The sequence below is a fragment of the Trichosurus vulpecula genome, chromosome 1, assembly GCF_011100635.1.
Source record: "Trichosurus vulpecula isolate mTriVul1 chromosome 1, mTriVul1.pri, whole genome shotgun sequence".
NCBI lineage: Eukaryota > Metazoa > Chordata > Mammalia > Diprotodontia > Phalangeridae > Trichosurus > Trichosurus vulpecula.
The window spans coordinates 243545077-243571713 of record NC_050573.1 but is presented as its reverse complement, the minus strand read 5'-3'; the positions used below and the strand labels follow the sequence as shown (position 1 = coordinate 243571713).

The 26637-nt window shown below is 40.9% G+C and overlaps 1 protein-coding gene and 1 non-coding gene across 3 annotated transcripts in view; one reads left to right on the top strand and one right to left on the bottom strand.

Annotated features, from left to right (window-relative positions):
* Nucleotides 1-26637, top strand: part of NPC1 (NPC intracellular cholesterol transporter 1) — a 54606-nt gene that overhangs the window by 3077 nt on the left and 24892 nt on the right. For both annotated transcript variants that reach the window (XM_036742263.1, XM_036742262.1), the window contains exons 2-6: nucleotides 8044-8166; nucleotides 8879-8985; nucleotides 19284-19459; nucleotides 20357-20524; nucleotides 26063-26315. In XM_036742263.1, the coding sequence (XP_036598158.1) occupies nucleotides 8044-8166; nucleotides 8879-8985; nucleotides 19284-19459; nucleotides 20357-20524; nucleotides 26063-26315 (827 nt within the window). The remainder of the gene's footprint in view (nucleotides 1-8043; nucleotides 8167-8878; nucleotides 8986-19283; nucleotides 19460-20356; nucleotides 20525-26062; nucleotides 26316-26637) is intronic.
* On the bottom strand, nucleotides 18796-18908 carry LOC118835137. The gene has a single exon (XR_005009472.1). It is a non-coding gene; the product is annotated as a U5 spliceosomal RNA (small nuclear RNA).

The following is a 26637-nucleotide window of genomic DNA, read 5'->3' as shown; positions in this document are numbered from 1 at the left end:
GAGATTATGCAAAACATATTTCTATATTAGCTATGTTATAAAAAGAAGCAAGGAAAATTAAGAAAATGAGAAAATTATGCTTCAGTCTGCATTCAGACTCCATCACTTCTTTCTCTAGAGTCAGATAGCATTTTTCATCTTAAGTCCTTCAGAATCATCTTGGATCATTGTGTTGAGCAGAATAGCTAAGTCATTCACAGTCTGTCATCTTGTAACATTGCTGTTACTGTGTACAGCGTTCTTCTCCTTCTGCTCCCTTTACTTTGCATCAGGTCATGTAAATCTCAGGTTTTTCTGAAACCATCCTGCTCCTCATCTCTTATAGCACAATAGTATTCCATCACAATCATGTACCACAACTTGTTCAGCCATTCCCCAGTTGATGGGCATACCCTCCATTTCCAATTCTTTGCTACCACAAAAAGAGCCGCTATAAACATTTTTTGGTGCATATAGGTCCTTTTCCTTTTTGATCTCTTTGGAGTGCAGACCTAGTGGTGGTATTGCCGGGTTAAAGGGTATATATACTGCACACTTTTCTTTTTTAGTCCTTTTGGGATAGTTCCAAATTGCTCTCTTGAATGGTTGGATCCCTCCAGGACTCCAACTTGTAGTTGGCCAAAATAACTTTTGTAACATTTTAGAAAACATTCTTAGTTGAGGAATACCAGTTCTCTTGTCAGTAAGTGATCATGAGCCCCCCCACCCCACCCCTTTTTTTAATGAAAAATTGTTTCAATGAACAGCAATCAATTTTCTCTTTCTTCGATTGGTCCCCCTCCCCCAACTACTGGTGGGGGAGGGGGTAACTAGACCTCTGTAACATATGAAGATTCTCGTATCGACCACGTCTGAGAAATGTTTCATTCTGTACCCGACTCTATCACCTCCGACGCGACGTGGTTAGTATGCTTCATCATGGGTTGTTCATGATGTTGATTAAAGTTTTTCAGAATTATTATTTTTGCAGTGTTGCTATTTTATACACTGCTTTCTTGGGTTTTTTTACTCTGTCAGTTTATACAGATCTTCCTAGGTTTCGTGAAAACTGCCTCTTTCATAATTTTTGATGGCACGATAATATTCATGTACCTTAGTTTGCCCAGTCATTTCCCAGTTGGATGGGCACTCCCCAGGTTTTCAGTTCTTTGCTATTCCAAAGATAATAGCTGACATTTACATAGCTTCTACTTTGTGCCAGGCACTTTATAAACCTCCCATTTGATCCTCGCAACAATGCTGGGAGGTGGGTCCATTTTACAGGAAGAAAACAGTGAGGCAAACGGTTTGAGTAACTTGTCCAGGATCACACAGCTAGTGAGTGTCTAAGAGAGGATTTGAACTCGGGTATAATGGAACTCCAGGCCAAGCCCTCTATCCTGTATCACCTAGCTGCCAAAAAATATTTTTGTACACATGAGCACTTTTCCTCTTTAATCTCTTTGGGGTTATAGGCCTAGTAATGTTATTGAAGGGTCCAAAGGAATTCACAATTTAGTAACTTTGAACATAGTTCCAAATTGCTTTCATGGGCTCGTTCTTTAGGAAAATGGGATTTAGCGCAGTTGAAAGTTGAGCCAGCTCAATAGGTATTAGGCAGAAAGTTAGACTAGCTAACCTTTTGACTCGGAAAGGTGGAAGGTAGGGAAACGTTGAAACAGGGCACCTTTTTTTTTCTTAATTGATACTTTGATAGATTGTACCTTATTTTCTTTTTTATGGGGTGGGGAGGAAGGTAAATTTCAATCTGAATATCATATATTGGTAATTCAAAGAAAATGACCTTTTCTTAGATGCAGATGCTTAGAGACAGACTGAATAGGTCTTTGTGATACTGCACCATTGTATCACACAGAACAAAGAATCCCTCATTATAATCCAAACAATGTAATCTCTGTTTCTGAGGCCTTGCCCCGTTTAATAAATTTTAGGAATATTTGTCAGAATTTTTGTTTTGTTACTTGTAAAAGTAGGATGGGTGTCACCTTCAAGAAAATCAGTACCCACTGGTTCAGATTTAGAAACAGAGCCTTCAGCTGGACATCCAGAGTATATCCATGACGTGTCTCCAGCCTACTTTTGCAGCCTTATTCCCCCCGACTTTCTGACATTCCAGTTGCACTCCCCAGTTCTTATTTCCTAGACTCTTGGTCCATTCCGTCTCCTTACTCCCCCATCATCCCTGGAGTGCTCCTCCTCCCTGCCTATCCCTTTTGAAATGCTCACTATTCTTCAAGACAAACAGAGCTCAGATTGATGATACAGTTTCTGCATGGAGTTTTCTCCCTAGTCATAGTAAGAATTGACATTTCTATAGCAATTTAAATTTTGCAAAGCTCTTTATGTACATTCTCTGTTAGACTATATATGCCTCTTATTACAGATAAGCCAAAGCTCATATTCACAGCACTAGTAAGTATTATCAGTAGAATTTCATAATAATACAATAACTAGCATTTACATAGTACCTACTATGTGCCACTGTTCCAAGCACTTTTCAATTATCTCACTTGATCCCCATGAGAACCTTGAGAGGTAGCTACATGATTGTCTCCATTTTCCAGATGAGGAAACTGAGGGAAACAGGTTAAGTGACTTGCCTAAGGTTACGTAGCTAGGAAGTGTCTGAGATTAATTTTGAACTCAGGTCTTCAGACTCCTAAGTCTGGAAGTGATCTTTCTCTTCTGAGCTCCTATTTAATAATGCTTTAGTTGTACTGCTGTAGGGAACTTACTGTCTTAAGTAGTTATTTATGTAATTTTTATCTCCTATATTAGAGTGTAGGCTCTATGACGGTGGGGTCCTGTCTTACAGATCTTCCTATCTCACAGTGTCCAGCATAATACTTTGCATATAGTTGGAACTTAAAATTTTATTCACTGAGACATATCTGTTTAAAAAGTCCAAATCTCTGCACAATTTATAAGGTTTATTTTAGTGGGTTTCTTTTGACCAACCCCATGTGAATCCTTTTATATCCTGGGTAAAAGATAAGAGATATGAATTACAGAAGTTTTTGAGGGGGAAACCGAGGTGTAGGTTAAAATAATTGACCCAGGGGCCATTTGGTTGGAGGTGGAACTGGAGTCATTGCTCAGGTTTTGTGACTTATTCACTGGCGCTAGTCCATTGTATCTCATCAGAATGGAATTTGGAAATATTTTAGAACTCTTAAAGGGCAGTGTATAGTGCAATGTGCACCCCAGTGCATGGACAGTTTATTTTTGGATGTGTATCAGCCCCACTCCCAAAGTCTAGGTTGAGATGAAAGGATGCCACTATAGAAACATTCCCTCATATTCTATATAACTGCCATCTCTTCCAGCTAAAAGCGATCTCACCTCCCTCAAATTTTCTTATGGCACTTGACCTAGATAAACTTTTTTGCTGCTACATTCTACCTTGAATTGTGTGTTTGTATATCTTTCTCTGTTGTTCCTACTAGATTGCAAACATTTAAAGGGCAGAAATTTTTTTTCTTCATTGCATCACTAGTACCCTGCGTGGTGCTAGCTTGTAGTAGGTGCTTAATAACTTTCTTTTTAATTGAAATAGGTGAAACTGGTGAAGACTGAGGATTGTTGACTACTGAAGTAATACAATTTTTCTTTTTGCTAATTTGAGACACTTTCTCACTCAAACCCTTAGAAAAAAAAATGTTCTCACAAAGACCTGTTTTGTAAAGCTTGCTCTAAAGATCAATAAAGTCACTCACATCAGGAAACCTATGTTACCTTTAAGTCTTAATTTATTAATTTTAATAATATTATTTATTAATAAGTAAACCTGTTGTTCTTTTGGTTCTTCTGCCTCTGTGCTTAAAAGCTCCTAGATATGCTTATAAAATATTCTTAAGACATAATGTTAAAACCATTGCCACCATAATCTTATAAGCACTAAAACGTAGAAATCATAAAGTCCCGCAGTCTTCTGTTCTTGACCTTGTTCTCAGTCTAGTTTTTTAATTCCATTTCTCAGGTACCTCACCTCATATATTCAGAGCACTGTACTCTAAGGCCTACTCCAGGTTGATCAAGGCACGGAGTCTCTACCTGCGAGGACTTTAACTTTAGTAGTAGAATTAGGTTGTTTTGTTACAATTTTTTTTTAAATATATAGTTTCATGGTGTTGACAAAACTAAAGTGGCATTTGGAATTTTAAAAAAATTTAAACCTTCATTTTTTGGGATCCATTTTAATTTGGATTCAGCAACATTACTGATGACTTGGTGTGATGTAGTAGTTAATTATCATTACATGTTTAGTAACTGGAAGCTGAGATTTGGTTTTGTAAGGTGCTTCAGAGCAGTTTTCCTTTTTCCATTTACTTTCATAAGCCAGTATTTGATGGCAGTTGAAGGATCATAGATTTGAAGCTTCAAGGGATCTTAGAAGCCATGTAGTCCAACCCTCTTATTTTACAGATGGGACAGTTAGTGGAGCAGTGGATAGAGCACAGGCCTGGGAGTCAGGCCCTCAGATTATACTAGCTGTATGACCCTGGACAAATCACTTAACCCCTATTCACCTCAGTTTCCTCATCTGTAAAATGGGGATAATAATAACTCCTACATCCCAGGATTGTTGTGAGGATTAAGTGAGATGATAATTGAAACATGCTTGGCACAGTGCCAGGCACATAGTAAGCACTGTATAAACGTTAGCTGTGAGGTTAAGTGACTTCTCCAAATACGTGTGAAGAGTGTCATGGTGAGGATTTGAAGCCAGGTCCTCAGTTGGTCACGTTTTTGGTTTTAAGAATTTAGAAGTTTTTGTTTTTCAATCAACTTTAATTTATCTGGTACCATTAATATAGTAGACATTTTAACAAATCACCTTAAAAGACTTTACTGGTCTAGCCCCACCAAGTTTTTATTTAAAGTGGAGTTCCAGCGAAAAGTTTGAGAATGGCCATATTAATGAACTCCTTGAAAGGACAAGAGCAGTGTGATCTTTTAACTTAGTAGACATTAATATCATTGAATACCCAAAATAACTTGTAACATTGCTTAGAAAATAGTATCCCAGAATGATGGCTCCCCAATAATTCTTGGAGACACAGCTGTTCATGAAACTTTTTTTAGGTAACTTTTCCCCAGTCTAGTATATTAATTCATTAAACAGGCATTTTTTGAGTACCTCCTATAGGCAAGGCACTGTCATGAGTGCTGCAGACACAAAGAAAAATGAAATGGTTCCTGCCCTCAGGGAGCTTAATTCTGCTAGGGATAAACAAAAAAATAGACAGATGAATACAAAATATAGACAAGACACGTGTGACTAAAAACTGGAACATCAGGAAAGACCTTTGTAGAAAGTGGGTCTCGAGCAGGTCTTTGAAGAAAGCTAAAGATTTCAGGACGCAGAGGGGAGGAGGGCTTACCTTCTGGAAAGGAGAGTAGCGTGTGCAAATGCTTGGAAGCTGCATATTGAATGTTATATACAGGTAAATGGGCCAGTTTGGCTGGAACATAGAATGTGTAAGGGTGAATGAAGTGAAATCAATCAGGAAGTAGAGCCTGGAATGATATTGTCCTGGTTTTAAATGCCAAAGGAAGGAATATGCATATTGCATCCCAGAGATGGTAAGGAGCTTCTAAAGCCTCCCTCTGTTGTATATCTAATTTATCCTGTATATATCCGTTATATCTTGTTTGTCTCTTCCATTGGACTGTGAGCTCCTTGAAAGCAGGGCCTGTCTTTTGCCTTTCTTTGTATCCCCAGTGCTTACGGTTCTGATACACAGTAGGTGCTTAATAAATGCTTATTGACTGAATGACTTGAACAGGAAGTGATATAGCCAGAGCTGCACCTTTGGTGGCTAGATGGATGATGGATTGGAGCAAGGATAGATTGGAGATTGGGGGATCAATAGCTGCATCGTGGGAAAAAAAAAAAGAAAAGCCAGGCAAGAGGTAACTAAAAGGCCTGAACTGAATGTGTGAGTGGAGAGGTGAATGTGAGAGCTATTATGGAGGCAGAATCACGTGATTTGACAGTTGATTGAATATGGGGGCTAAGAGTTAGGGGAGAGGTAGACATTGTGAATCTGAGTGACTAGATAATGGGCCCTCTACAGAAATACGAATTTTTTTTTGTCTGGGGAATACTGCCTCCATATGGATAGCCAACCTCATTTTTATTTAAAACAACAACTACAGAGGCTTAATCTAGAACAGATTTAGAAATAATCTCTCTTTCCTCGGAAATAATCATAGCCCCTAGGCGTCTATCTTATTGGAATGTAAGCTGTAGGATCCTTGTCTTACTCTCCTTAGCTCCAATAATGCCTCATGTATATATATATATATAAAATACCTTGAAAGCACTGCCAGAGAGTTCTCTTCTTCTAAAGCCATAGGTCAGAGCATCTCAGGAAGCCTCTTGTATACCACAAGTGTTTCCTAGACTGGGGGGTGGGGGTGGGGCATCAGGGGTATGAAACGGGTAGAAGAGTGAACTTACTTGTCGTGTGAACCACAGAAAGGGGAGCTCTGAATTTAAAATGTCAGTTAAGAGAAGGAAAGTTATACTTTGAGCTCCTGATGTCTAAGAGTAGAAGGAATCCAGGGGTCTGATTCAGCTTCTTACCTTAAACAGTAGTCGTCATCTTTTTTTTTTTTTTAGTTTTCAACATTCACTTTTTATGAAATTTCAAGTTCCAAATTTTTTTTTCCTCCTTCCCCCCTCCCCAAGACAGCATGCAATCTGATATAGGTTATACATGTGCAGTCAGGTAAAATATTTCCATAATCACTCATGTATTACTTCATACTGTAGTGAATTTGCATATATTATATCCCTTTGATTTGTGAGCATGATGAGGACAGGGACCTTCGTTTAAACCCCTACCGTCCCATCCAGCCCAATCCTCCACCTTTAACGTCTGTAGAATGAAGAAACTGGTAGACTGAGTGTACTTCCCTGAAGTTGCTTCAATCAGATTGTTATAGTTTTTCTTTAGTTACCTTCAAAAAGTGGTCAGTGTGCTTTAAGAATACTTCTCTTTTGTGTGACATGGGGCTGAGCAACATTAGTGGTTAATCCCCACTGTCTTGCCACTGAGGTGACTTTGGGTAACTGATTTCGGGGTACTGCCACCATAATCTAGAATCGGAACTTTACTGGACTATTTCAAACTACACCCTCTTCCTTCTGATTTTTTTAATAGCCTTGTGACTGTCATGTGAGGAATGTGGGTGGCTCTTGAGAAACTTTTAAGTAAGAGATTTGTTGCCTGGAATGATTAAGGGATACCCTTGAGGCCGCTGACATTAACATAATCTTTGTTTTCTCTGATCTTAAGTCTCTAGACCTAGGCACTCTGCCTTCTTCCTACTCTTGGTTTATTCCAGCTAACCCAAATATATCTAAAACATCTCTTAGTTCTTTGTGTGATGAGGGATTGAAGGATTGGGTAGAATTATGTCCTGAGCCTGTGGATGAGATTAATCCCTTGTCCCCATCTTCCCATACCTGGCTGGTTTGTTCCTGCTAGCAAATCTTCCTTCTTCACACCTGAAACTACCTGTTCCCCCTATCAGTACTTAAGAAAGCCCTAAATAGAAAAGTCGGTAAATGTCACTTCCTTAAAATAGCTTTCCATTTGTGTGTGTGCCACTACTAGATATGGGAAAGCAGAATTTTGATTCCGAGTACTTAAATTAAAAACCCCAGAAGACCTCCTTTTTAAAGGTATCTGTCTCTCTAATCCTTGGCTTGAGGGAGGGAGATGTCGTGCTTAGAACACAGGCAACCTTTAGATCAGGGGTTCTTAATCCTTTTATGTCACGGACCCCTTCTCAGAATGATGTTTATAAATATATAATATTAAATACATAGGATTACCAAGGAAACCAATTATATTGAAATATAGTGATTGAAACATTTTTAAAAACAAGTTCACAGAACCAAGGTTAAGAACCTCTGCTTTAGATCATAGTACCTATAGAGAGAATTCAGGTTTTTATTGTTGAAATGTTTTTTGGCATTAAGGTTGTTTGTATTTGTTTTGGTTACAGAATTTTGGGTTCTTTGTTTAGGTATTTTCACAGTCGTGTGTTTGGTATGGAGAGTGTGGCATGACATCTGAAGGTAAGAGATACAACTGTGAATATTCAGGGCCACCAAAACCACTGCCGAAGGACGGATATGACTTAGTGCAGGTGAGTTTATTGTGTTTTTATTATGTTTATAGTATGAAGCGAGGTGATGCAGTGGATAGAGCCCAGGGCCTGGAGTCAGGAGAACCTGAGTTCAAATCCCGGCTTAGATACTTACAAGCTCTGTGACGCTGGGTGAGTCACTAAACGTAGGTCTGCCTCAGTTTCCTCATCTTTAAAATGGGTATAATAATAAGCACCTACCTTCCAGGGTTGTTGTGAGGATAAAAAGAGATAATATTTATAAAACGCTTGGCAGACTTTAAAGTGCTTTATCAATGATAGTTATTATCATCATCATTATTGTTACGGATATTCAAAGCGTACGTCACACTATGCTATATCATGTGTGAGTACCAACAGATATTTTAATGGAAGATGGGAATGATTTTCATTAGATAGGAATCTGAGGTCAAGAGAGATTAAGCACTCAAGTTCAGAGTATCAGAGCCAGGACTTGAACCCAGATCTGCTGATTCCAAGTCCAGAATCCTCTGCTTTATGACAGCTTCCCTCCCTGGAACTCTTCTAACACATTCTGGCTCATTTTTTTAAGTTATTTAGGAAGCTTTTAAAAATGTTTTGTTGATGTATGTTTTTAGTCTAAGGAGAATTGTTTATGAAATAGCTTTTTTTTTTTTTGAGAACCATCATTTGGTACCTGTTTTAACTATACTGACCTACGTGCCTTTGTTTGCTTTCTCTCCTCTAAAAGGAACTCTGTCCAGGCTTCTTCTATGATAATGTCAGTCTTTGTTGTGACACACAGCAACTTCAGACACTGAAAAATAATTTGCAACTGCCCCTACAGTTTCTGTCCAGGTAAGTGGATGACCCTGGCAAGTAGGGAAGACACACTCCCTATGATAAGGTTTTTATGAACCATTAAGTTGTCATTTGGATCCACTTGAGAAGGACGGCAAGTTGCAGAGAACATTTAGGAAAGCAGTTTTTGTCACGAGTAATTGGAAAGGAAGATTAACTAGTAATTGTCAGATTTTGGTTTGTTTTTTTTTTGATAGTTTAAATTTTGAGTTCTTCAGTTTGCTTTAGGTTTTTTTGTTTTGTTTTAGTTTCTCTTTATTTTTTCCTTTGGTGATTTCATCAGTCCCATGCATTCAGTTATTACCTGCATACAGATGACTCCTGAATCTTTCTAGCCTTAATCCCAACCCTGAGTTCCGGTTTTGTATTGCTAACTGCCTAGTAGACATCCCCACATGAATGTCCCAAAGATTTCTTGAACTCATTGTGTCTAAAAACTTTCCCTCTAAACTTTCCCATTCCTCTTAAGGGCATCCCCATTCTCCTTCCACTTACTCATTTGCTTCATTCATTCTTCTTCCTCCATGTCTGATTACTCAGAAGTTGTATCCCTTCCTGTCCTTCTGCTCAGGTGACAGCCCTTTAGTTCAGACCCTCATTACACTGCACCCATACTGTTGAAATAGTCTTTTAATTGTTCTCCTTTCTCTTAGTCATTCAGCTTTCCAATCCATCTTCCACATGGCTGACAATTTTAATATTCCATAAGCCCGTGACTAACAGTGTCACTCCCCGGCTCAAGAATTTTCAGTGGCTTCCTATTGCCTTAGACACAAAACATAAACTGTTCCTCTTGGCATTTAAAACCCTGTTTTATGAGCTGGCTCCAGCCTGCCTTTCAAGGTGTGTTTTACATCCCTTTCCTAGTATTTCTGCCCTGTGCTTCAGCCATCTTGGCTTATTCTCTTTCCTCACCTCTGCCTCTTGGAATCTGGGTCTCCCTGCAGTCACTACCTCTTCTACAAGTCTTTTTCTGAACTCTACCAGTTTTTAGAACCCAGCTCTGAATTGATTATGTGTCAGCTTTGAATACATTTTATATTTTACTTTTTGTCTGTATTTTTAATTTCTTTATGATAGTGTGTTAGCAAGGCAATAATCACAATATAGATGATAATTGTCAAAATGTCTGTGTGGTTCTGTATCGCAAAATACACGAGACTGTCCACATAGAGGGTAGAAGTAGTAAACCATTTATTCAGACACCAGAGAACCAGATCCCCAAACCAGTGAGCCCAGTCCATCACAGCAGCAAATTCAGTACACAGTGTCACAGCAGAGAACCACTCCTCCCATCCCCTAACCTTCCCGCCCCCTGCTGGGGCCCTCCCACAAACACACTCACAGCACAGCACAGCACAGCACGGGACTGCTTCTGCTCTCTCCCTCAGTTCTAACAGCTCTCCCAGCATTTCCTGTGACACACTTTTCTTTTCCTCTTAGCAAGCTCCTCCCGCCGCATGTGACGGAGGCTTCCTGTGGCCCATCAGTGGGTGGGAAAGATCTTCCAATCTAAATTGTCATTACAAATGGCTGGTATTTATATGGTGCTTTAAGATTTGTGAAGTGCCTTACAAGTATCATCTCCTCCTGTCCTTCCTTCAGTGCTGGCAGGCAGGTGCTATTATTATCCTCCTTATTTAAAATTATTTTTGCAGATGAGGAAGCAGGCAGGAAACTAAGGGCCTTGTTCAGGTCACAAAGCTAGTAAGTGTCTGGACTTAGGTCTTCCTGACTCCACTGTGCAATCTAGCTATCCAGAGGCAAACATGAGCTTCTCGAAAGCAGGACACAGTGCTGAATACAGAGTAAGCATTTTACAAGTGCTTGTTGAATAATATTAGCTATACTTTGCTCTTGACAATTTAGGGATTGTTGGATTTCAAACTAGTGGTTGTACCTACTTAAGGGGGAGAGAGAAGCCTTCCAAATAGTCCTTGAACCTTCAACAGCCACATTAGATCCTTTCTTCTTGTAGCCAGTATTCGTTTACTTTTGTGCTCAACTGCTTTCCTCTCCTTAAGAACTCATTGTTCTCCTTCACTCTGTTTTAGATTAGTGTCTCCATTCTGCATTCTTAATCCTTAAGTAAAGTTGAACTTTGACAACTGTAAGCAATTTTGTCTTGGAATTTTTGCTAAGATCCCAAAGATTGTGGTGCTGATGTATGGTTGTTTGGTCATGTGAAAGTTAAAGGTTCCTGATTGACTTGTTCCTTTGACCCAGTGTGTAAAGCAGGGTTTCAGGGTTCAATATTTTTTAACCAATGAAGTTCCAATAAATTATGTGTCAGTGCATATGGAAACTAATGTTATTCTTTCAGTGCAGCGAACTACCAACAACATAAAGGTCCTCAAATCCTTGTCATAGAGTGGCTTCTGTATGTTGGTATAGTTGTAATGGAAGCAATTGATAATTTCTTTCCAAGATCGTGGGTCATTTGTAGTTAGTTCTTAGAAGATGAAAAACCAGATTATTTGTTCTGATGCGTCAGGGAAGCCTGAGATCTTGTCAGAGTTCTTAATCAGCATTCTAAAATCCAGTTGTAGGATCATCTCAGCCCTTGAGGGGACCTGTGAGGTCTGGAACACTGAAAAAGTGGCTAGTCTATAGTCAAACACGTAGCAATTACCGGAGCCAGTAACTGAATCCAGGTTCTTTGAATTAATATCCACTGCTCATTTTAGTAGCTTTTTCACCATTACAGATCTCTACCAACAGATCACTCAGAAAGGTTGGCAGACTGACACCCATGAGATTGTCGAGTGCCTGGGTTGAGCAAAGTGATGCACAAAGTATTGTGGGAGGTAACAAAGGGGTCACTGCCCACAAGGAGAGAAAAAAAAGAGGATGAACTCACTTTTTAAAAATATTTTAGTGACTTTTTTGGTTTTTGTTTTATTTACTTCCCTTTGTCTCTCTGCTTACCCTGCCCCCTTTCTCCTTCCCCCAGCCTACCCCAGAATCTTTCCTTTATAACAAAGAAAAATAATTACCCAAATTCTACTGATACAGTGGCAAGGTCTGACTTCTTACATGTCCTTCCACCCCCTTAGGCCACCATTTTTTTTCCTCCTTGGGCATCGCTGTCCTGTTCCTAATGTCTGTACTATTAACTGCTGTGTCTGAATGTAGTTTTCTACAATATAAAATAGGTGCACTTCTTCCATGTTTCTGAAATAAAATTTATTTTGCTAGACTCTATTATCCCCTCAAGCTATCATCATCATCATCTTCGTCGTCATCAGTGTCAGCATAGCTAGTGTTTAGTTCTTTAAGATTTACAAAGGTTCAGGGCAGCTGGGTGGCAAAGTGAGTAGAGCACCAGCTGTGGAGTCAGGAGGACCTGAGTTCAAATGCGGCCTCAAACACTTGACACAATTATTAGCTGTGTGACCTTAGGCAAGTCACTTATCCCAATTGCCCTGCCTTCCCCCCTCCAGAAAAAAATTTAAAAAAAAGGTTTACAAAAGTTTGCTTTATGTGTTATCTCATTTGATCCTCACAGTAGCAACTTTGGGAGGTAGGTGCTATGATTATCCCCTTTTAAGAAACAAGCAGAGAGAGCTTAATCTGGGATTTGAACCTGGGGCTTCATGTTTCCCTATATCTCTTCTTTCTTCCTCAGTGGTATGCCTCCACTTCCTCACTCCTCAACTCTTCGTCATCTGACTTTTGACCTCACTCAACCAAAACTGCTCTCTCCAAAGCTACCAAATGGGCTCATGTTTTCCGAGTTCTAATCCCTCTTGGCCTCTGCTAGATTTGACACTGTTGACCACCCTGTCTTCCTAGATACTCTCCTCTAGGTTTTTATGATACTACTCCCTCCTGGTTCTTTTCCTACCTTCCCGACTACTCCTTACCAGTGTCTTTTGCTGCCTTTTCATCCACATTGTACCTCCTAACTATGGGAGTTTTTCCTCACTGCTGTAGCCTGGGCCCTAATCTCCTTGGCTCCAGTGGGTTTAACTATCATCTCTATGCAGATGACTCTCAGATGTATGTATCTAGTCTCAGTCTCCTGCCATCCTCCTGCCCACCTTTGGCCCCTGGTCATTTACTACCTGTTGGGCATTTCAAACTGGATGTCCCAGAGACATCTTCAACTCAGTATATCTAAAACTAAACTTAGCATCTTTCCCCAAAAACCTCCCCTTTCTAAACTTTCCCATTCTTGTTAAGGACACCACCAGCCTTCTAGTTTCTCAGGTTCATAATCTTTGCCTCATTCTGAACTTCTTAATCGCCCTTACCCCACATTTCCAAACAGATGGGAAATCTTGACCATTATACCTTCATCTTCTTTGAACAGAATTCCTTTAACTCACATAACTTCTTTTATTCACCTCTCACCTTGGTAACTGCAACATTCTCCCACACATACAGGAATCCTTCCCACATATTGCTGCCAAGGTAATTTTCTTTAAGTGCCATATGATTTCCCTGTTCAGCCAATTCCTTTGGCTTCCTGTTGCTTCTGTGATCAAATATAAACTCCTCAGTCTAGCTTTTAAAGCCTTACACATCTTGGCCCAACCCACTTTTCCAGGCTCATTGGACATTAGTATGCTCCTAGATCCAGCCAAACTATCCTCCTCTCTCTGGCCATCTACCATTCCTGGAATGTATTCCTTCCTTCCTTCTACTTCTTTTCCTTTAACATGCCTTCTGCATGAAGCTTTTCCTGATATCCTCCCTTAACCTCCAACTGCTAATAGCTTCCCTCTCAAACTACCTTGTATTTAATCACTTTTTAAATATATTTGTATTTATTAACTCTACATATTTGTGTATGTAAACTGTGTAGATTTTATATACATATATTTACATGTATACTGTACATATTTTACATATACTTGTTGTTTCTCCCATTAGAACGTGAGCTCATTGTAAGGATTCTTTTGCTCTTTGTACTTCTATCACCAGTGCCTAATAAAGTTCTTGATACAATAGGTACTTAATAAATAGTGGCTAATTGATTTGCTTAAAATCTTCTTAGTTGCCTTGAGAACGGCAAGGAAGGACTATTAATTTATGGTACTTTAATTTAGTTCTGTCCTCACCACTGTTCTGCTGTCTTACTCTTCTTGACTACCTGTATCATTTCCCAATAATAGCAACTATTTAAAATTTCTTTTTTGCCAAGGCCTTCCATCAGATCTTTATGCTTCTCACTTAAAGGGCTGACTTAACTTTCCTGAGAAGATTGAGGCCATTCTAAGTGGTTCCCTCTCTTCTCATCCTTTCTTGTCCACACTTATCTCATTAATCCCCCAACTTGAGAAGAGGAGGAATTCCTACTCTAAGATAAGGCTGATACCAGTCATTTTGCAAACATTTATTAAATGCACTGTGCTGAGCTCTCCAGATACAAAAAGACGATCTCTCAAAAATCATATATTGAAGTGAGGGGAAAACATGTCTAGGTACATGCAGGATATACAGAGTAAATGGAAGGTAATCTGAAAGAAAGCCTAAGCAGCTTGAGAGACTTAGAAGGGTCTGCAGAAAAATAGGATTCTGATGCAAGTCTTGAAAGAAGGGAAAACCAAGAGGCAGAGTTGAGTTGGGCAGGGCATTCCTGGCATGGGGTACAGCCAGAGCAAAGACACAGAATCTCCTTTTGACAAAGACAATGAGAACCAAACCCACCTTTGAGGATCCAAGTAGGCTAGTGTGGCAGACTCTTCTCCTGTCTTTCCTAGGACTTTCTTTCAGCAGTGATTTCCCTCTGCATAGCTATTCTTCAATCTCTCTATCCTTCCCATCTGCCTACAAACAAGGTCTTCCTAGTTCAAAAAGAACCCTTCACTTGGCCCTTCTGCCCCATTTTCCTGCCCTCCCATTTCTGTCCCCTCAGTCACTGTCAAACTTTGAATAAGTTGAAAAGTTTATGACTGATGTGGGAGGCTCCTTTTTCACCATTCACTCTTTCTTAATCCCTTTTAATGTTATTTCTGTCTCTACCATTCTATTGAAACTGCTCTCTCTGAGGTCACCAGTAACCTCCTCATTGCTAAATCCAGTGGCCTCGGTTCAGATCTCTCCTTTTGATGTCTTTGCAGCGTTGGACACTACCACAACCCCCATTCCTGAGTATGCCCTTTCTCCCTTGGCTTCAGAGACCACACCAGCCTGGTTTTCCTTGTACATTCCTTTTCCCTTCATTCCCTTTGACTCCTTGCCCTCTTCCTGCCTTGTTGTTGCTCAACATCTGCTTTTAAGGGCTTCATCTCTCACTTCTTTAGCTACCCAACTCTTGAGGGCAGGGCTGCTTTAGTCTTTGAATCTCCAGCATATGGCACATATTGGCACTTAATGTTTATTTGAATTGAATGACTGCTGCTAAGCAGTCTTCTTGTTGCCCCCTTATCACCTCACTGTCCCATTCTCCACTGCAGATCTTCCAAACCTCATCCCTCCTCAAACCTCCTGTGGCTCCCTCTCCTCCCACTCTCGCAGCTGAGACCTTTGCTTCATATTTTGCAAAAACTGTTGAGGCCATTTGCGTGATCTCCCTCTTCTTCCCACTTCGTCTCTTATCACTCAGATGCCTTCTGCCACAATCTCCTCCTTCACCCCTCACATGATGAAGTTGCCTCACTCCTTACCAGAGATAACCCCTCTACCTGTGCAGGCAATCCCATTCCATCTCATTCCCCCACCCCCTTCAACAGATTGCCCACTCTGTCATCCCCATACTTTCAATCTCTAACTGCTGACTCATTCCCTACTGCCTACAAAGATGCCCATGTCTCTCCTGTCCTCAAAAAACCCTCACTTACTTGATCTTTCTGTCTCTGCTATCATCTCATATCTCTTCTGCACTTTGTAGCTAAACTCCTCAAAAGGTCATCTACTATAGGTGCTTTCCCTTCCTCTCCTCTCCCTCTCTTCTTAACACCTTGGCTTCTGACCTTAATCATTCCACTGACACTGCTCTCTCCAAAGTTATCAATGATCTCTTAGTTGCCAAATCCAGTGGCCTTTTCTCAGTCTATATTTCTCCTTGACCTCTCTGCAGCCTTTGACTCTGTTGATCACTCTCTTCTCTCTGGATTTTCGGCACACCCCCTCAATCCTGGGTTTCCTCCTGCCTATCTGACCACTCCTTTTCTTCTTTGCGGGATCCTCCTCCTGATCACGCCCTCTAATTGTAGGTAGCCCTCACAGTTTTGTTCTGCAGCGCAGGCTGAGTTTGATCCCTCCTGTCTACCTCAATCTCCTTTTGACAGCTCAAACTCAAAATGGATGAATGAAAAAGCATTTATTAAGTGCTTACTGTTTGTCAAGACTGAGCCACATGTTAGGGATACAAATAGAAAGGCAGTCCCTGTCCTCGAGAAACTTAGCTCCCCATAGTGGGAGACTTCCCAGCTGGAGGAATAGGGGCTAGGAGGGAGAGTTAGAGGAATAGTGAGTGAGGTCATGGGAGGGTAGATTGACACATCCCTCCCAACAGCGTTGGCAGGGTTGATTTAATCACGGTTCTAGAACTGGAGGGGAGCCAACAGCTAGTATGAGTGTATGCACAACAAGGCAGCTGGTGAGTAAACAGTAATGATGATAACCCACGGTTATATAGTACTTACTGTGTGTCAGGTACTGTGCTCAGTGTTTTACTTAGCTGGTGCTGTTATTATCCCAATTTGACACACGAAGCAACCAGAATTTAAATGACTTGCTTCCTAGTGTAACACAGCTCGTAAGTGTCTGAGGCTGAATTTGAACTCACGTCTCCCTAACTCCAGGCCAGCACTCTAACAACTGAGTCACCTAGCTGCTCCAGAGACTGGCCTAAAATAGTGGGGGGTAGGGACAGGGGAGCAGCTAAAAATCAGGAGAGCTCCCAAATTGAGTATATTCTTTTTTTAAAGGACCATGGATATATTTTTAAATTAATTTTTTTTAATTCATTAATGAAAATCATCTTCTCTCTCCCACCTTTTCCTCCTTCATTGAAAAACAAAAGAAACAAAACCGTGGGTGACAAATATACAAAGTCAAACACTACAGATTTCTGTGTTAGCCACATCCAAAAAAAGGTCTTTATGCCTTGAGCCCATCACCGCTGTCAGGAAGTGGGTAACATTTTTTCATCATGAATCATCTGAAATAGTGGTTGGTCACTGGTGTGATCAGAGTTCTTAAGTCTTTCAGAGTTGTTTGTCTTAAAAATGTTGTTCTTAAAAATAAATGTTCGAGTGAACACCCCACCCCAGGCCTGTTTTTCTTTTTGATTTTATTGTTTGTCACTGCTGTCACTATCCACTTACTGAAGTTATAAAAAACGTTGCCTTGGACTCTTTTCTCCCTCTCTGTTGTCTGGTAGGTTACCTGATCCCTGTCTCTGCCGTCTCTGTTACTCTTTGTACCTGCTGCCCTTCGAGTGAAATGGCGTCTCCACTCTCCCTTACCTACTGCAGCCTCTTCTATCCTTCCTGTCACTTTTGGCGTAATCTTCCTTACACACTGATCTGATCCCATCAGTCTTCTGTTAAAGATTGTCAGTGGTCGTTCCTTCTTGCCTGTTGCATTAAGTCACAACCCCCTCGTGTGATGTTCAAGGCCCCCCCTCCCCCTCCATGCTTATGTAGCCCTGTCTGCTATTATTCTCTTCCACATATAAGACATTCCAGCCCATTTGGATGATCCTTTTTGAACCCTGCACCAAATGCTCCTCGTGGTCAGCCACAGCAGCCTACTTGCTCTTCATCACAGAGGACTCTTTGTTTCCTGACTGTGCATTTGCGTTGGTTGTCCCCTCGTGTCTGGAGTGCTTTCCCTCCTCACCGCTTTTAGAATCCATGCTTCTTTCAAGACTCAGCTCAAATCTCGCTTTCTGAATGCCTTGCTGCTGTCTTCCCGTTTAAATTTCTTCCTCTGTGTGTTTGTATTTATATGTATATACATACATGTGTCTGTGTGTTTATATATACATACACTATGTACGTGTATCCTGTAATAATTCACATCATTCCCCTCCCCTGGGCATGGACCTTTTTTTGCTTATCTATGTGTTTCCAGTACAGTGCCTGGCATTAATAAGCATGAATAAATGCTTGTTGACTGATTGCTTCCTCTGGTTAGGATGCCCTCCCTTTTCCACTTGTTGAGTTCCTACTCATCCTTTTAAAGTACATTTCAGATGCCTGCTTCTACATGAAGCTCTTCTTCATCTTCCCAGTCATTACTGGCATTCCTACTTCCTTCCCTCACCTCACCTCCTGTGTATCACTTTCTGTACATAAGAATTATGTTCTGTATCTACCTGTTAACTACCTGAGTGCCTTGCAGTGTTCTGTAGCCTAAAAGCACTTGATAAATATTTAAATATTTTTTAAAGGGTCCTGGAGTAGAAACCAAGGCAGTACTTTAGAGACATAGTTCATATGGGTGAATGGAGATGACGGTAGGCTCTCTGACGAGGGAGCAAGCTAAAGAGACTGGTAGGAGCCAAGGGTGTGGGGTGTTAAGCAGAAGTAGGTCTTCAAGTCCTGGAGTACTATGCATTTAGATTATGGGGTGAACTCCAGAATCCTGCAAAGCAAACCTTAAGTGGAGGTAATTGCTGCTGACTCAGCACACTGGAGCAGTCAAGCATCTGGAGTTGCAGTAGCTGCAGACCAAAGGACTGTCACATGCACAGTGCAGAAAAACTTTGCTGTGTGTGGGTTTTATGTACACCAGACAGCCATGCAGCTTTATCCTTTGATGGGAAAGATAGCAGTCTCCTAAAAACCTAGTTACTAATAAATTGAGAGAAGTAAAGCAAGGTTAGTTTTACTATTTAAGGAGGGGGAGACCCTCACATAATCTAGGCCTCAAAAAACTAGTTAAAGACAATTTGTTCCTCTCCATGGAAATCTTTAGTAACAAGTGAAAGATTTATATGATCTGAAGAGAAACCAGAGTATCTTTTTTTTTTTTTTAAAACAGCCTGGAAGTCCTACCACACTTTTGAGGGAGGCTTAGGTGAGGTGGGATGTGGGGAAACCAAAATTACTAGTACCATCAGGTGGTTATAGGATGAAAATTTAAGAACCTACTAGATCAAACCTCTTTTTCCTCTTTATGTTTGACATTTGCCAGTGAGATGATTCTTCTTTTAAGACAGACTGCATCTCTAGGTGAATTGATAAGTACAGAGAAGTATTTTTCTTTCCATGAAACTTTGTTAAAAAAACCAGTAGGGATTTGGAATGGGGTACGTTCTCATCGCAGCTCCACTTGTGTTCACCTGTATCCCGTAGGATTTGGTTAACACGGCCTCCTCTTGGCTTTTTCTTCAGGTGTCCATCCTGTTTTTACAACCTGATGAACCTGTTTTGTGAGCTAACCTGCAGCCCTCGACAGAGCTGGTTTCTGAATGTTACAGATACCCAAAGCTATGTTGATCCCACCACAAATGAGACCAGAACAAATGTAGAAGGACTGCAGTACTACATTACGCAGAGCTTTGCAGATGGTAAGTTAATATAGAGGAGATAGTGTAGGGGAGGAGTGCCTAGTGAGTTGGAAGACCTTTGTTTAGGTGCCATCTGGATTGCGTTGTGCTTTTGTCCTTTGAGTTAAAGGATCATCACAAGGTAACAACCACCACCACCATGATAATAACAGCAGCTAGCATTTATTTAGTGCTTCAGAGTTTGCATGTGTTATCTCATTTGATCCTTGGAACAACCCAGTGAGGTAGGTGCTATTATTATCCCCATTTTATCGAGGAAGACACTCAGGCACAGAGAGGTTCAGTATCTTACTCAGGATCACGCAGCTAGTAAGTATCTGAGGCAGGATTCAAACTAAGGTCTCCTTCGCATCCAGCCCTCTATCCTTAATACCACTTAGCTGCCTCTAATAGAAAATAACAGATTGGAAAGAAGCCGCATTCTCATTATTTTGTGGTGTAGAAATGATTGCCATTTATACGGCACTGTCAGGTTTGTGGTGCTTGGAACTCTCTCTGTTGAAGTTGAGCTGGGGTCTTTTCTCTGCCCATTGTGGGTCTGAAGCACCTCCAGCGATGAGACAGACTCTGCGAATGTGGTTAGTTCTCTTCCACCTCTGATACATAGTGAGCTCTGCTTTTCTTTGATTCTCGTCTTGTTATCTGGAGGCACAAAATGAGTCAGGAAGAGTCTGCAGCACAGACATCCCCAGCTGGTTTCTCCCTTTCTTTTCATGTACTTTGGCTCTACCTGGGATAAGTTGTGCATGTGTGAGCCGTGGATGGTGAGTGCAGGCCCCACGTGCTATGTGCTCACCTCTTTGGGGCGGGGGAGCGGGGGCATCTTTATAAGAAGAGTCAGGTGAACTAAAGCAAGTATATTCCTTTTCACCTTTTCCCCCCATTGTTGTTTTTTAGCCATGTATAACGCCTGCCGGGATGTTGAGGCCCCCTCAAGTAATGATAAAGCCCTGGGGCTTCTCTGCGGGAAAGACCCTAAAGACTGCAATGCTACCAACTGGATTGAGTACATGTTCAGTAAAGATAATGGACAAGCGCCTTTCACCATCACACCTGTTTTTTCAGGTAGGGGAAGTCGTTCTTTGTCAATTGTGTTCGAAGTCTGTTGTTTTAATGCCAAGGAATAAACAGCATGGATGGGGGCGGGGTGGAGAGGATTGACGTTACATGAATTTAGTTCCTCATACCTGTATTCTGTGGTGTGAGACTTATCAGATTCTGTCAGTGGTGTAGTGGAAAGAAGGCTGGCTTTGGAGTCTGGAGCCCAGGGTTTGAATCTCAGATGCCGCGTGATGTTGGGCCAGACCTTTAGCCTCTAAAAGAGGAGGTTGCACTAGCTGGCCTTGAAGGGTCCTGTGATGATGTGAACTCTGAAGTGATGTCTTGCTTCTGATTTGGGAACAACAAGGCATATAATTAAAATGAAATTGAAGACTACAACTAAAAATAGTTTGCTACTAATAAACAAAAAGGGGCCCCTTGCCAGTGGCACTACTGTAGTTGGCCCCTACGCTAACTCCTTAGAAGTAAAATAAGACAGTGTTAGTTTTCTTCTTTACGGAACTAATTCAATTCAGAAAACATTTTTAAAAATCTCTTGTGTACAAAGAAGTCTTGAGAGTGTTATTCATTCTCAGTCAAACGTTTCTTGAGTGCCTGCTATGTTTCAGGCACTGTGCTAAGCGCTGAGAATACAAAGAAAGGCAGAAGACATCCTAGCGTTCAGTTAACCCATAGTCTAATGGGGGAAACAAGCTCTATACAGAATAAGTAGGAAATAGTCAACAGTGGGAAGGTACTAGAATTAGGGGGAATCAGGGAAGGCTTCCTGGAAAAGGGGGGGATTTTATCTGGAACTTGAAGGAAACCAGAGAAGCCAGGAGGTGGAAATGAGGAGGGGAAGGGTTCCAGGCACAGTGAACACCTAGAGAAAATACCCCAATTTGGGAGCTCAGTGGAGTGTCTTGTTCAAGGGACAGCAGAAAGGCCAGTATTACTGGATTGAAGAATACAAGAAGTGGTTTTAAGGTATAAGAAGACTGGAAAGGTTGAGGTGAAGGACTTTGAATGCCAAACAAAGATTTTTATATTTGATTATGGAGGTAATATGGAGCCATTAGAGTTTATTAACTAGGAGAGATGATATGATCAGACCTACACTATAGAAAAATCACTTTGACAGCTTAGTGGAGGATGGACTGGAGTGGGGAGAACCTCATTGCCCTGGAGACCAACCAACAGGCTATTGTGGTAGTCCAGATGTGAGGCGATAAAGGCCTCCATCAGGTGACAGTGTCAGAGGAGGGAAGGGAGTGTATGAGAGAGGTGTTGCAAAGGTAAAATCAATAGACTTTGGCAACAGCTTGGATATGGGGGATGAGAGAGAGTGAGGAGTTGAGGCTGACCCCTAAGTCGCAATCCTAGGGGACTGGCATTTAAGTTGAATTTTTAAAAATGGATAAGAATAAACAGATTAAAAGAGGGATAAAGGAATATCTCAGCATAAGTGACTGCCTGAGCTAAGGGACAGAGGAAGGAAAGCAGAAGGTGTTTTTGGTGACTGTTATCTAATTAGATCATAGAATCATAGGCAAGAGTATGGGCAAATAGAGTAGTGCCAGATTATGGTGGGCCTTGAATGTCAGGCAGGGGAGTTAAAACTTGAGGCAGTAATGAACCACTGAAGACTTGAGCAGAGGAATGACCTGAACAGATGTATGTGCTTTGAGAGGATTCATCTGGCAATAGAAGAATTGGATTACAGAGACAAGTAGAGCAGTAAGATCTGGACAGGTGGACAAGCATAGTAATGAGGCCTCGTACTGTAGATTAGGTGAAGTTGAACCAGGGATACCCTCAGTGGCATTTGGGAACTGATTGAATTTAAGAGGTGAAGGAGAAGGAAGTATAAGAACATGGGTAGTGATAGAATCCTGGTCCCAAAGCTTAATTGCACGTTGTGTACAGTAATACATAGTTTATGGAGGAAGTTTATGGAGGAATAGGATGGTGCTTATAGCAACTTATTACCCTTGATCCATGCCCTCCCATCTTCTTCAGCAGGCTGTCCTCACTATTCCCCCCCTTCCAATTTATAATCTCTCTTCTCTGTTGGTTTCTTCTCTGTTGCCTAAAGACAATCCAAGGCTATCCCATCCTTTAAAAAACAAAAACAAAAACCCACACCCTACCATGCCTGCTAACCTCAGGTCTCTCTCTCTCTCGCTCTCACTCTCGCGCGCTCTGTCTCTTCAGATAAATTTGAAAATGTTGTCAGTTCTCCGTGCCTCCCCTTCCTCTCACTCACTTGCTTCCCAACTTTCTTTAATCTGGTTTCTGAGTCCTGTGTCACAAGCTGCCTATGGGACATTTCAAATTGGTGCCACGTAGGCATCTCACACTGAACACATCCAGAATAGCACCCATTGTCTTCCCTGATAAACCCGCTCCTCTACTAAGTCTCCCCGCTCCTGGGTTATTTTTTTTTAAAATAAAATTTTACTATTATCTTCTTTTTCTTTTATCATTATAGATGTCCCAAGTATTCCCTCCTCCTGCCAAAGAACCATCCCATATAACAAATAGTATTTTTTAGGAGAAAAAAAAATCAGCACAACTAATCAATATATTGAAAACGTCCCAAAACGTGCAGAATGTAACGCCTGTGATCTTCCCGTCTCCATGAAAGGATGAGTTGGGGGTGTCCTCTTATATATCTGTGTTTGAGCTTTATAACTTTGTTAGATTTACTTTTTTTGATGTCATCCTTTCCATTTACATTGTTGTGGTCCCTGTGTATATTGTTTTCTTGACTGCTTTTCTTCATTTTGCCATCAGTTCATATAGATCTTTCTGTGATTATATTCATCGCACACACCATTTCTAACAGCACAGTAATATTTCATTACATTGATGGGCATCTACTTTGTTTCCAGTACACAACACACATACACGCACCAAACCTTTGTTAGAGAAATGTGATAAAAAAAGATTATCTTTCCTCCATTTGACCACTCCTGCTCTTATCCTAGGTGTGTTACATTTTCCCGTTTCTGGTGTTCCCCACCCCACTTGTTGGTGCCTTCCCTCGTCACATTACTTTCCATTTACTACATATCTGTCTTGTGTAGACATATAAATTCCCTGAGGGCAGAGACTGTTTTCCTTTTTTTTTCCCTCTGTATCCTCAGTGCTTAGCACGTGCCTTGCGAATAGGAGGCTTTCCCCCCCTTTCTTCTTTGGCCTGTGTGTCAGAAATCATAATATTCAGTAACCCTCAAACGAGAGAAAACAAATTAAAGAATTGCCCATTTCTAATTTCCAAGTAAAAAATAGGAGCTCCCTGCCTTTCTGTAGTGCTATAGCTTTTTTTAATTAATTTTTTATTCAATTAGCAAGCATTTATTTTCTCTCCATTTCCTCTTGTTGAGAAAGAAAAAAAAAAACCTTTATAACAGATATCCATAGCAGAACAAAACATTCTCACATTGGCCATGTCCAGAAGTCTCCATTTTTCTTGACTCCGTCACCTCTCTGTCTTAGAAGGTAGATCGTATTCATCGTCATTTTTCAGCAGTGCCCCACTCTTTGTGGCCCCATTTGGGGTTTTCTTGGCAAAGATGCTGGAGTGGTTTGCCATTTCCTTCTCCAGCTCATTTTACAGAGGAGAAACTGAGGCAAACAGGGTGAAGTGACTTGCCCAGGGTCACAAAGCTAGTCTGATGCTGGATTGAACTCAAGAAGGTAAGTCTTCCTGATTGCAGGCTGGGCCCTCTATCCCCTGCACCATCTAGCTGCCTCTGTTCTTCATCATTGGGCTTCTGGAATTATAGTCAGTCGTTGCACTAATCAGAGTTCTTAAGTCTTTCAGAGTTGTTTGTTTTTACTTTGTTGTGGCTATTGTATAAATTGTTCAGCTGGTTTTGCTCACTTAATTCTACATCAGTTAATGCAGACCTGCCCAAGTTTGTCTGAAACTGTCCCTTTTGTAATTTCTTATGGCACCATAATATGCCATTACATTCATATACCGCATCATGTTCAGCTGTTCCCTATTTGGTGGATACTGCCTTAATTTCCTGTTCTTTGCCACCACAAATGTTGCTGCTGTAGATGTTTTTGTAAATACGGAGACCTTGATTTCTTTGGTGTATAATCCTAGTGGTGGTAGTACTATTAGGAACTAATTAAGGGTGCACTATTAGGAACTTTTGGGGCACAGCTTCAAATAGCTTTCCAGAATGACTGCATGTTGTAGATTCTTAATGAATGCTTATTGATAGAGAAATAGAAAACTGTCTAGTTGTTTCAACAATCTGGCTAGCAGCTGTTGTGGGGGTGTAAGATCCACCAGCACCCAGAAAGCTGCCAACATGCTGCAAAAGCACAGGTTCTTTTGATCTGCTTAACTAAGGAAAGCTACATTAAGGGGTTGACAAGCTTGCTTTAATTCAGCATACAAATATCATTCATTTAGTTCAGGGGAAAAAGCCAGTACCCTGAACTTCAGAACAAAATACAAACAAATTACAAATATGAACAGACAGACCTTGTCGGATTCAAATCCCAATACGTAGTTACCAGAGTTTAACAAAGTCTCAGCATCCAGGTTACGAGCTGGAGGGCTCTTAGCTACAGCTGCTTGGAGTCTCTGCATCAACACCATCGCAAGTGAGAGCCCTAAACAAATTACAGACAGACAGACCCAGTACAATTCATAGTTACCAACATCTAGGTTCAGCCCAGGAGCTCAGAACAAGGGCTGGCCCAGAGTCACATGCAACACCATGGCTGTGGGAAAGAGCTCCAAAGAAGAGAAAGCCAACCCCTGGTTTTATATCTTTTTCAGCATCAGGGGTGAGTCACACATGCGTGACCTAAAATCATCACAAAGAGGCGACTTAACGTGGTCTAAAAGCCTTTGCTGTCCCAGACATGGAAACTAGGCCCTCCCTGGAGTTAGCCCCACCTTGGGCCTCACCTTAGTTGCCAATCCACACCCACATAGGTTCCACACCTAATAGGGGTTTGGGCCTAGGGCTCAGCACTTAGTAAGACTCAATGAAATGCACTGAATTACTCAAAGCAAACGAAAGCCAAACTCTTCAAGGGCACTTGGCTAAACTAAGTGCTAAGGAGCCCATTTTGCTTACCAACACACTAGTATACTAAAAAGTTATATAGGAGTCCTATAGCTACTATGTGTCTAAGGTGGGAAATGAATCCATTGCTGGCCCTTACAGGGAATCGCCTGTACTTGTGAAATCAGAAGTTGTGGGTGGGAGGAGGGGAAGACAGGGAAGACATAGTGAGAGGTAAATCAAGTTGAAAAGAAAGAGGGAGACTTGTTTTTTTTTTTGGCTTTTTGATTATTCCTTTGGTTTGTTAAAGTATTCTTCTGATGGTAGTTTTAAAATATGCACATACATATGTTTGTAGATATATATGTAAAATGAATATTACAAATGGTTCTTTTCTGTGTGTTGTCATTTAAAACCAACTTTTCAAATTAAAGCAAGTTCTCATCCTGTTAAGATGTGCTGTTAATTGGTTAATCTGTGAAGTTGTTAAAATGTATTAACTCGTTATTATTTAATCTCTTAGAAAACAGTACTACTAGTGGAATGAAACCAATGAACAATGCCACCAAAGGCTGCAATGAGTCAGTGGATGATGTCACTGGACCTTGTAGCTGTCAGGATTGTTCCCTGACTTGTGGGCCCAAGCCCCAGCCCCCACCGCCTCCTGCTCCTTGGTTGATACTTGGCTTGGATGCCATGTATGTCATTATGTGGCTCTTCTACATGGGCTTCTTGATTGTGTTCTTTGGAATGTTTTTTACAGTGTGGTGCTACAGGTAAGGACTTAACATGTTTTTGATCTCCTTAGAGGAGGGAAAAAAGCAAACTTGCATGTGATGTTATTTTTCATTTGGCTATCAGTTATTAATAAAGAATATGAATTTTTTTTCAAGCAAGCAAGCATTCCGAGGCCTGTTGAAGCACTAAGCCAGCTTTTTCTGAATTAGGTATAATTCATAGAGCATTTTTTTTTCTAATGGCTGTTATTTGCTAAAACTATCTGATCATCAGAATTAAATCAATTCACATTCCTTTTTTGTTCCCCCTGAGTTTCTGATTAAGTGTTTACTTTGTCATTAGTCTGGAATAATACTTTTT